We start from the raw sequence: 10,946 nt of genomic DNA, 5'->3' as shown, positions 1-10,946 counted from the left end.
TCCCGGACCGCGAGATCGTGACCTGGCTGAAGTCGGACGCCTAACCTCCCAAGGGGAGGTTTTTAAACTAGTTTGTATGCCCAGCAGTCATCTACTTCAGAAATATCTGGTGGTAAAAAGTGGATGTGTTGGTGGTTTTAGACAGGCAATAAGGGGGAATTTGTTTGTTTTTAATTTGAGGCATTTTAAACAGCACATGCTTGTGTATTTTAAAAATATTTGCTTTAATGCACCGCTAAATATTGTAGGGGGCAAGGAAAGTTTGCAGAACAGCACATTTGCTTGGGGAGAAGGTTTCCATGGCTCTCCTCTAGCTGTTATATGTTTACATCCCCCAGAACTTTCACTCTGGCTTTTTTCCCGGGAAAGAAAGCTCTGCCCTTTCCCATTCTTCTACCCTTAGTGTGTGTGGGTGGCTTTGCATCTCCTGGGGGAGGGCACTGGGAGTAAAGCTGAGCAGAATGCTCCTTGGCTCCCAGAATCTCAAGCCAAATGGATTTGTTCTGAGCTGGCTGGGTCTCACTTTCTCATAGTTCTGCCTGGAAGGAGATGAGTTTTGGATATGATGTGTCCTGAAAGCATAAACTCTTTATTAGCACAGATAAATCAGTTGGCTCAGTAGATTTGGGGAGCACTGGTAACATTCATAAATCATTGTGTAGGGCTGTTGGTTACCTGGGAAATACTCAGATTACGATTCCCTGACTTGGACGTCATCGTGCTTTCCCTGCCTCCCCTCACGTACGTAACACGGACAGGTTTCTGTGATGGTGACGATTTTGAAGGTGAAAGGATTTCAATCTTTAATTTACATTTCTCAGAATAATAGAATGGCTACAATGTGTTGTGTTGTGGATTAGGGAGAAGTCTGAAACTGATTTAAAATCAAAATGAGACTTTGCACCTCAATCTGACATTGCCTCTCTATATTATAAAAACTTCCAGGGGCGCCTGGGTGGCTCAGTCGGTTAAGCGTCCGACTTCGGCTCAGATCATGATCTCACAGCTCGTGAGTTCCAGCCCCGCGTCGGGCTCTGTGCTGACAGCTCAGAGCCCGGAGCCTGCTTCAGATCCTGTGTCTCCCTCTCTCTCTGCTCCTCCCCGCCACCCCTCCCCCAACTTGCACTCTGTCTTTGTCTCTCAAGAATGAATAAACGTTAAAAAAATTTTTTAAAAGAAAAAAAGGGGGCAGTGTCAAAACACTAACTGTATAGAACTTAAGGAATTCAAACAACTTAAGGAATTCTCTAGGCAACTTTAATTCCAAATCACAATTCAGAGATCTCCCACACAGGACGTATGCACAGGTAAGAAAAATGCCACGAGCTCGTTTTCACCAGGGCTTTCAAGTCTCACCCACTCCATGCTGGGCAGTTAGCCTGCTACTCCTATAAGCATTCAAAATGTCCGTTCCATCCTGACTAGTAGTCTTCCAGGCAAAGCCTTTTTTTCCCCCTAAAAGTTTTTAACTTTTATTATGGAAAATTTTAAACATTCAAATAAAAACAAAAAACCCAAAATGAACGTAATCACCTCCCATGTACCCATCACCCAGCTTCAATAATTATCCCTATTTTGACAATTTAGTTGTCTCCTCTGTCCTCCTACCTTGTGTTTTTTAAAACAAATCTGAATCGTGTTGCCTCATTTGTAAATACATAATAACATAATTTTCCTCTCAACAGGGAGAAATTAATTCTATTTTCTTCATAATTTGAGAAATAACCCACTGGGGTCCCATCTGGCCCTGCTTATTAGGGTTACCTCGCCAATGTCTCCCTGCACCACACGAATAGGGTCGATCAGGATGTCTCTGGCCAGTTTTTCAATCTTTTTCCGAAAAGTTGCACTGAATAAGAGGGCTAAAAGGTAGAGTAAATTCTGTTACATAAACAGTATGACTTCTTTTTTGAATATCCACTAAGCCTCCTACTAACATTCAGAATTATTCAGCTTATAAAATAAACCCACCTGAACTTTAAACTTAGTTTCAAAACTGATTTACTAAGGAAAAAACATTTTCCTTTTTCTATTTTTATACATTTTCAGGTAAGACAGGGACTGTCCGCATGGTTCAAAGAGGCTCCTGACTTCAAATCAGCAGATCTGCACTGTGCTTTGCCTCTACATGCTGATAACATCGTGTAACTTGGGACAAGTCACTTAATCCTCAGCCTGGGGTTATCCTCCGCAAAAACAAGTGAGTTACATCTGATGATCTCTAAAGTCCTGTCAAGTTCAGACAGACTATTTTTATATCCTCCTCTATGGTTCTCACCAGGACACACATGATCATTTTTGCTGCCATACTGTGAGTGCTTATAAAATACTTAATTGTTTATTCTGAATATAAACGTGACTTAATAAAACTGCTTCATACATACTCTGTCTGTCAGGACGGACGTGACTTGCTATGGATCGCACCTGGTACTCTGGAAGCAGAATAAAATAACATTAGAAGTCTGTACTATAGTTTGGGATGCTTGGGAAAAAGTCATTTTAGTAAAAATCTTCCTGTGAGAAGTTATAACTATTAAGGAAAATTTGAAACTCCTAGACCTATCCTTTAGTATGAAACCCAGAAACACTTTCCCTCCTCCCAGCTGGGCTGGGCCCAGCAGTGTTCCAATCAGTAAAGATGGGTTATTCAGAATTTCACACATCTGGCTTAGTCAGGGAGGACAGGAAAGCAAAGGGCCTTCAATGATACGACATCCACCTACCTAAGAACACAGAACTTGACCTCTATGATTAAAGGCATATGAATAAAAATATAGAGAAAATATTCCTCCTATATACAAAGGCACTTCCAAATATCTGTAACCCAGCCAAGCCTAATGTATACTTCCTGAGAGAACTCCTAAAAATAGCTAACGATCTAATCCTGTACAAGAGTATTTTTAGCTTCTCTCATACAGAGAGAAAAAAAGTCTAGAAAGACAAGGAAAAAGCGAGTATCATGAGGATGGGAGCAGAAGAAACTGGTATTAAAGGCATACCAAATCCCATGTCAAACATGCGATCTGCTTCATCAAACACAAGGTAAGAGACCCTTTGAAGATTGGTAGCTTTCTTCTTCACATGATCAATCAGTCGACCCTATAAGATTCACAAAATGCATAGTGAGTATAATTAAAGGCATTTACAAGAACTTTCTATAATTGTGTTCCTGGCAAAAGTGCTAATAATCCAGTTGTAGACTGTAAGACACTGGGTCTGACAGCCTTGGACTTCATGCACTACAGAGCACAAAAGAACAGAAAAATTAAAAACCTAATTAAACCTAATTGTGACAAAATGGCCAGAACTATTTTGTGAGGTATTTTTAAATGACCTAATTTAAAACCTTACTGATGGGGTTTAATGTTTAGACTATACTCTTCTAGGCAATTCTGACTATATTCCAAATATCTTTCTGATTCTTGATGCTCTCAGTAACCACAGACCCATTTTCCAAGAGAGCATTAAAAAAAAAAACAACACAAAAACCGATTTAAAACAAAGGAGAATTTACACCTATTAATCTTAATAGACTGCTAATCTAGTCAACCAATCAAAATTAAACCAAAGTCACAGGGTGAGTATTCTTCACCCTGCTATATCACATTTTAGGGGGCATGCCATTCAATAACCAATCCTTTTTCCATACCATTCCGTAAGTGGCCGAGGAGCCATTTAAACCTAAGACATACTTACTGGAGTACACACAACAATCTCTGCCCCTTCCTGAAGAGCCTTGGCTTGCTCCCACATGCTCCCTCCTCCATACACGGCCACTGATCGAAGATTATACGCTTTCCCAAACCGCTTACATTCTGCATGGATCTGCAAAGTTGTGGACACAATGACACGAACAAACCATGACACTGACAAGTACCTGTTACTACGCAAAAGTGAGTTCTGAAAGTAAACGAACCATTATCACGTACATCCCAACAGACTGTCTACAATCTAGATTATTCATTTTTTTAACTTTTTGCCATTATAATTATAATCCATTCTACCCAAACAAAATGAATTAACCCAGGAGGAAAACACAAACAATTCCCATGTATTTTTTCTCTTAAAACAGTTTTTTTTAGGGAAAAGTATGTACTTCCATTATGTAGAAAATACATAACAGTATTTTCCAAAAGTTTCCTGGTAGCACAACAACATGAATGTACTTAATGCCACTGAACCATACACTTAAAAAATGATCAAAATTATAAAATGTTATGTTCATTTCACCATATTTTTGAAAAAAGTTTCCCGGGGCACCTGGGTGGCTCAGTCGGTTAAGTGTCTGACTTTGGCTCAAGTCATGATCTCATGGTTTGTGAGTTCAAGCCCCATGTCAGGCTATGTGCTAATAGCAGATCCTCTGTGCCCCACCCCCTCGCTCACTCCCTCTCTCTAAAATAGACATATTTTTGAAATAATTAAAAAATGAAAAAAATTTCCCAGTTAATCCTATCCAACTGACTGGCTAGTCCCACATTAGTTCACATACGAAAGGGAGCATTCTACACCAAGTACATACCTGCTGGCAAAGCTCCCTAGTAGGACACACGATCACTGCAATCGGTCCATCACCTGGTTCCAGTTCCTTCTGGTCCATTATATGAATCAACATCGGCCAGATAAAGGCGGCCGTTTTTCCACTGCCTGTTTTGGCAATACCAATCATGTCTCTACCACTTAACGCCACAGGCACGCCCTAGAGAAAAAATAAAATATATCTACCCTAAACTTTAAAATTTTAAAGATGTACTGAAGGAAATCTTGGGGAAATCAATGACATTCATTTCCAAAGGAACAAGAAATAACCTGATGGGTTATGCACACTGTCTATAAATTAACAAGAAATACCTAGCATTTCCATAAAATTCCTGATTTATAGGAAATAATATTATCATTCTCTTCATGTGGATCAGCCACCATTTACAAAATATGAATGACTGTATTTAGCCTGAGATACAGAAATGAAAAATTGCAATTCATAGTGTAAGTGGATTGCTAAAATTAAAAACTAAAATTTCCCCATGAGAAGGTAGACTATCTCACTCATCCAGAAAATTCTCATATTCTGTATAGGAATGAATAAATCCAACATATAAATGGAAAACAAGTTATTACTTCCAGTTATAGAAGTGAGAATTTTCATATCAGAGACAAAGGATTCCTAGTCACTGACAGTGCTATATTTGTCTACACACAAATCTTTTTTGTTACGTTCAGGCCTAATGAATTGTTTTCCTCAGGTTGTATCTTTAAGACATTTATCAGATACAAAAGAATATTTCCCAGCCCTATTAGCAATATCTTAGAATGGTAAATAATTCACTTCTGCTCTTTAATTTTTAAAGATTTCAAAAATATTCTTGGATTTCATGTATGTTCTTCCCCCCCCCCCCCTTAATTAAAGCAAAAGGACTAAGCCAAAGAGGAAATATTTAGACCACTTCTTTCCACGTCAATATAATTCTGGACCAAATGCTGTTTTACTGTTTTGCATTGTTTGTAGAATAAGTATGGTCACTGGATATGATTCTACCTTGTTTTTCTTTCATTATGTTTTACTTACCTGGCACTGTATTGGAGTGGGCTGTGTGTACTCAGATTTCCGAATCTGGTGCATAAGTTGTTCATCAAACCCAAAATGAGCAAAACTACTTCCTGGTCTAGGAGGTGCAGCACCAGAGACCTAGAGATAAAGACAACTCCCAGGAATGACTCATACTTCAAAATAAGCAGCATCGGAAGTTCAATGGTGTTTACCTGTATCTTATACTTAGCTTGAGTATAAAAAAGGGAAAATACAAGCCTGTGGCCAAACATATACACTGTTTGAAAAGGTAGAACTCAAATAATAACGGATCTAAAACCTCACATAAAAAAACTCCATGTTAAATATTCCTGAGATAATTGTCATATGATTTAAAATGATTAAGTGCCCCATTTGCAATGACACGGATGGAGCTAAAGTGTATTATGCTACACAAAATAAGTCAGAGAAAGACAAATACCATTATGATTTCACTCACAGGTGGAATTTAAGAAACAAAACAGATGAAAATAGGGGGAGGGAAGGAAGAGTAAGATAAACAGAGAAGGGAGACAAACCATAAGAGATTCTTCACTATGGAGAACTGAGGATTGCTGGAGAAGAGGTGAGGGACAGGGAGGATGGGCTAAATGGGTGATGTGCATTAAGGCAGGCACTTGTTGGGGTGAGCAGTGGGTGTTATATGTAAGTGATGAATCACTAAATTCTACTCCTGAAACCAATATTACACTACAGGTTAACTAACTTGAATCCACATAAAATCTTGGAAGGAAAAAAACAAAACAGATAAACTGGGAAAGATTTGAAAAAAATTTTAAAATGATTAAGAGCCTAGAAAGCTCTTAAATCAAGATTTCCTTTTAAGAAATAAAAAATAATGCTCAATGATTGGAAAAAGACATGAGTATTTTTTGCCATTTTGCAGTAACTATTAACCAGATGGTAGAAAAAAATTAAAATTTACTCTTCAAATAAAAAGGGCAAATGAGCTCCAAATAAGACATGTCTATACCCACTGGATACAATCTATTGTTTCCAGTTTTAGTTCTGCCTGAAGAATTAAGTATCCCACCTAATGATGGTCCACAGCCACAGTAAAACATTGTTCAAACTACTCAGGTGAAGAATGGGGTTTATAGCCTCCTTTTTGACTCTAACAGTAGTAGCCTTGCAATGCTTCTCATACTGATATATCTAATCAGTATTTCACTTAAAGGGCTTTTTTGAGGGGGAGGAGTGGGGGGCGGTTAGCCTTGGAAAATAGACAATACATGCATATGCATGCATCCTCTCTGGGAAAACAGAAGTTCAAATGTCACATAGAAACTGGTAAGGCAGATACAGGCCAGAAAGCTGTCTGCACTAGAGTAGATATTACTGTACCATCTGTGTGTTTCACTTAACTAACATCCAGCAGTGCCTAAACAATGTGGTCAATGTGCAACCCAAAGCTTTTTGGCAATTTAAAACTATTATTCTGAAATGAGTGCATATTCTAAGGTGTTAATTTCTTCTTCTAATTATTTTAAACATATGCTACATATTAATTTGAGTATACCTTAATTTAAAAATATCCTAGGATTCCACATATTGTTTGCATCTATTAACCTTGTCTCCTTTTCCTGCAGTTGGGACTTATATTCTTCATTTCTAGCCCACCCAACACAGTTCCTAGCACACTGTACTTGTTGCAGAATTACTTACTGATTTTAAGGTCACAATGACTTATTATTTCAATACAACATACAAAATTGAATACATATTCATGTGTGTTGCATTAAAGATATAACAATTCTATCCCAAAATAGGTGGAACACTAAAACAATAAAATCAAGACACAGGAGCCTTGCTATCAAAGACAGTCCAAGGACCATTAGAAAAGAAGGTTATTTTAGTTTGGATAAGCAATAATAGTAACTGTCAACTAATTAATATAAGAATATTTAGCACCATTGCTGACTTACCCGAAGATTGAGCTTATGACGGAGATCTATTAGCTGCTGAGGGGTGAGGTTGGTTATCTCTTCATGCTCATTGTAAAAATTTTTTTCAAATGGTGGATAGTCAATCTGCAGGTCCAATTATTCAAAGTTAGTCTAGAATTCAAGAGTCAATCCTGTAAGTTTGATTTTAATGCAAAATAACCTTTTACACATATTACACAAGTAAAGCCTTAACCAGCTAGTGAGGACAAAAGAATTCACTTATTCATGACACACATCCCAAATGTACAGCCAGTATCTTTTCCTGTATTCATTTTCTATATAAACACCGACCTACTTTTTTTAAATTTTTTTTATTTTTTAGCGTTTATTTAATTTTGAGAGACAGAGCATGAATGGGGGAGGGTCAGAGAGAGGGAGACACAGAATCTGAAACAGGCTCCAGGCTCTGAGCTGTCAGCACAGAGCCCAACGTGGGGCTCGAACCCACGGACCGCAAGATCATGACCTGAGCCGAAGTCGGCCGCTTAACGGACTGAGCCACCCAGGTGCCCCACCAACCTACTTCCTAAAGACACTCTTAAAGGATACCTCAGATCTGAACAACCGTGATGCAGACTAAGGAATCTACAACGCCAAAGGCCTCAGAAGACAAGTATTTTAAAGACATTCCACCTTATAACATTTAAATACATGTTTTGGAATAAGCTGTTCACACAGCTCTGGCATTTTTAAAAAACTTTTTTTTAATGTTTATTTATTTTTGAGAGAGAGAGAGAACAGGGGAGGAGCAGAGAGATAGGGAGACAGAATCAGAAGTGAGCCCCAGGCTCCAAGCTGTTAGCACAGAGCCCAAGGCAGGGCTCGAACTCACAAGCTGGGAGATCATGACCTGAGCCAAAGTCGGATGCTTAACCAACTGAGCCACCCAGGTGCCCCTCATAGCTCTAGCGTTTAGAAACATTTCTAATATTTCCTCTGAGGAGAGCTCTGCCTTTAGAGGGAGTTCTACTCTTTTTAAAACCTGAAACGCTTTATGTAACTTTTAAAAACTGTATGGCTAAGTATTTCTTATTCTAAAGAGGGAAGAAGTTATTCCTGACACTCTTTTCATAACTTATTGTACCAGGACTATAAAAAGAGGCATATCAGGGGTGCCTGGGTGGCTCAGTCAGTTAAGCACCTGACTTCGGCTCAGGTCATGATCTCACAGTTAGTGGGTTCAAGACCCGCGTCAGGCTCTGTGCTGACAGCTCGGAGCCTGGAGCCTGCTTCAGATTCTGTGTCACCCTCTCTCTCTCTGACCCTCCCCGCTCACACTCTGTTTCTCTCTCTCATAAATAATAAACATTAAAAAAAAAAAAAAAAGGCATATCACCACTTACACATTTGGCTGATTCTCTTTAACCACATAAGAGATCTACAATAAAATGACATTAATTGTGGATGCAACCTGAAGTTTAATTATATTTCTATGGTATGATCAACAAAAAAAGTAAGCATTGTTTTAAAGGTTCCCCTTTAGCACTACTAATAGAACCTTTTGGAATGCTCCCCACACTGTTGCACTAAGCTGTAACAGGATGCTCTTCAGTTCTCTTTATCAGAATGGAAGCTCCATAAGGGCAAGAATTCTTGTTCACAAATTTTACATAAAATATGTCATTTTTTGCATATGGGTATGAAATAGAGTCATAAAGCATTTATTTGTATAAATAAATACTTAATGTGAATGTGAACAAAGCTACTTATAGGCAGAAGGATTATCCTTTTCCTTACTGCTGGTCTCTCTGGGCAGACTGCCCACACTACATGTGAACAACTGTGGGCCACCCTAGCATGATGATGAGATTTGAGAGCTTCACCAAGGATCTCAAATATTTTATGAGATGATTATTTCAAGTACTTATGTGTTTTTCCTTATTAGGCCGTCATCCTTTGTCATAGATGCTTCCTCTCACATCAGTCTCACATACTTAGTTTCATCTGCCACATGTAAAATACCAAGGCATTATTTGGTAGCATCTGTGCAAAAGGAAACATTTCAAAAACTGAATGTAATCCATAGTCTAGACCAGTCGTTTTCAAATTTTTTTGTCTCAGATGCCCTAAAAAACACGAACTTTTGCTTGTGTGGGTTTCATGCATTGACATTTACCATATTAAAACTAAAACTGAGAGGGGCGCCTGGGTGGCGCAGTCGGTTAAGCGTCCGACTTCAGCCAGGTCACGATCTCGCGGTCCGGGAGTTCGAGCCCCGCGTCAGGCTCTGGGCTGATGGCTCGGAGCCTGGAGCCTGTTTCCGATTCTGTGTCTCCCTCTCTCTCTGCCCCTCCCCCGTTCATGCTCTGTCTCTCTCTGTCCCAAAAATAAATAAACGTTGAAAAAAAAATTTTTTTTTTTAAAAAAACTAAAACTGAGATATGTCTTTAAGATTTACTCATTTGAAAATAATACACTCGTTATACTCTAACATAAAAGCTTTAATTTTTAAAAAGTCATAACCTTGTTTTACATTTTTACAAATCTTTTTTAAAGTTTTACTTAAGTGATCTTAATCTCTTCACCCACTGTGGCGCTCAAACTGACAACCCCAAGATCAAGAGTTGGATGCTCTACCGACCAAGCCAGCAAGGTGCCCCTGTTTTACAAATCTTTTTACAAGTCTGACTTAAAAGAAATTGGTTCCTACTATATTTAGATTGTTGCAACATATTGCTTTGATTGAAACCTATGAAGAAAATCTGGCCTCACAAACATGTGATTGGAAAGGGAAGAGAGTATTTAATAGTCTTTTCAAATTATTGTGGATTTTTACTCTTCTTTGATAGTATACTAAGACTTGATCAGTGGTCTTTTTTTTTTTTTTTTTTTACAATGTTTGTTTATTTTGAGAGAGAGAGAACAAGCAGGGGAGAGGCACAGAGAGAGGGAGAGAGAATCACAAGCAGGCTCCATGCTCAGCTTGAGGAGCCCGACGTGGGGCTTGATCTCACTACTGACAGATCACGACCTGAGCTGGTACCAAGAGTCAGATGCTTAAGTGAGCCACCCAGGCACCCCTGAAAATTCTTTTGGATTTTGTGGACTCCCTGAGAAGTTCCTTCTAGGAGTCCTTGAACCACAATGTGAGAACCACTGTCCTAGACCTAGACTCACTAAGGCATGCAAGGTCTAGTCTGATATTTAACCTGAATGAAACACAAATTTTTTTCAAGTGGATATACCAATATCCTCATTCTCTTTTCCTGACTTAAGGAAACTAAAATTCCTAGTTCCACTTTGAAGCAACAGTCTCTCATCTGCTCCAGATCTGAGAAACAAGACTTACGGCAATTAAAAAAACATCTGTGTTTTTTCACAGATGTTTCAACATCATCATTTTGAAAGGTAGATGATGGTCTGGAAAACAAGTACAAAAAACTGCTTTAAAAAATTCTTAGCCTAAAATCAAA

General features: G+C 38.6%; 1 protein-coding gene across 2 annotated transcripts in view; it reads right to left on the bottom strand.

Moving 5' to 3' along the window:
- Nucleotides 1-10,946, bottom strand: part of DDX42 (DEAD-box helicase 42) — a 41,796-nt gene that overhangs the window by 8,513 nt on the left and 22,337 nt on the right. For both annotated transcript variants that reach the window (XM_040452064.1, XM_040452065.1), the window contains 7 exons: nucleotides 7,513-7,617; nucleotides 5,567-5,686; nucleotides 4,523-4,699; nucleotides 3,697-3,825; nucleotides 3,000-3,099; nucleotides 2,385-2,432; nucleotides 1,765-1,862 (listed from right to left, as the gene is read on the bottom strand). In XM_040452064.1, coding sequence (XP_040307998.1) covers nucleotides 1,765-1,862; nucleotides 2,385-2,432; nucleotides 3,000-3,099; nucleotides 3,697-3,825; nucleotides 4,523-4,699; nucleotides 5,567-5,686; nucleotides 7,513-7,617 — 777 coding nt within the window. The remainder of the gene's footprint in view (nucleotides 1-1,764; nucleotides 1,863-2,384; nucleotides 2,433-2,999; nucleotides 3,100-3,696; nucleotides 3,826-4,522; nucleotides 4,700-5,566; nucleotides 5,687-7,512; nucleotides 7,618-10,946) is intronic.

Source organism: Herpailurus yagouaroundi, unplaced genomic scaffold (assembly GCF_014898765.1).
Source record: "Herpailurus yagouaroundi ecotype Mexico unplaced genomic scaffold, PumYag 206, whole genome shotgun sequence".
NCBI lineage: Eukaryota > Metazoa > Chordata > Mammalia > Carnivora > Felidae > Herpailurus > Herpailurus yagouaroundi.
The sequence above is the reverse complement of the archived record's forward strand: the minus strand, read 5'-3'. Positions and strand labels throughout refer to the sequence as shown.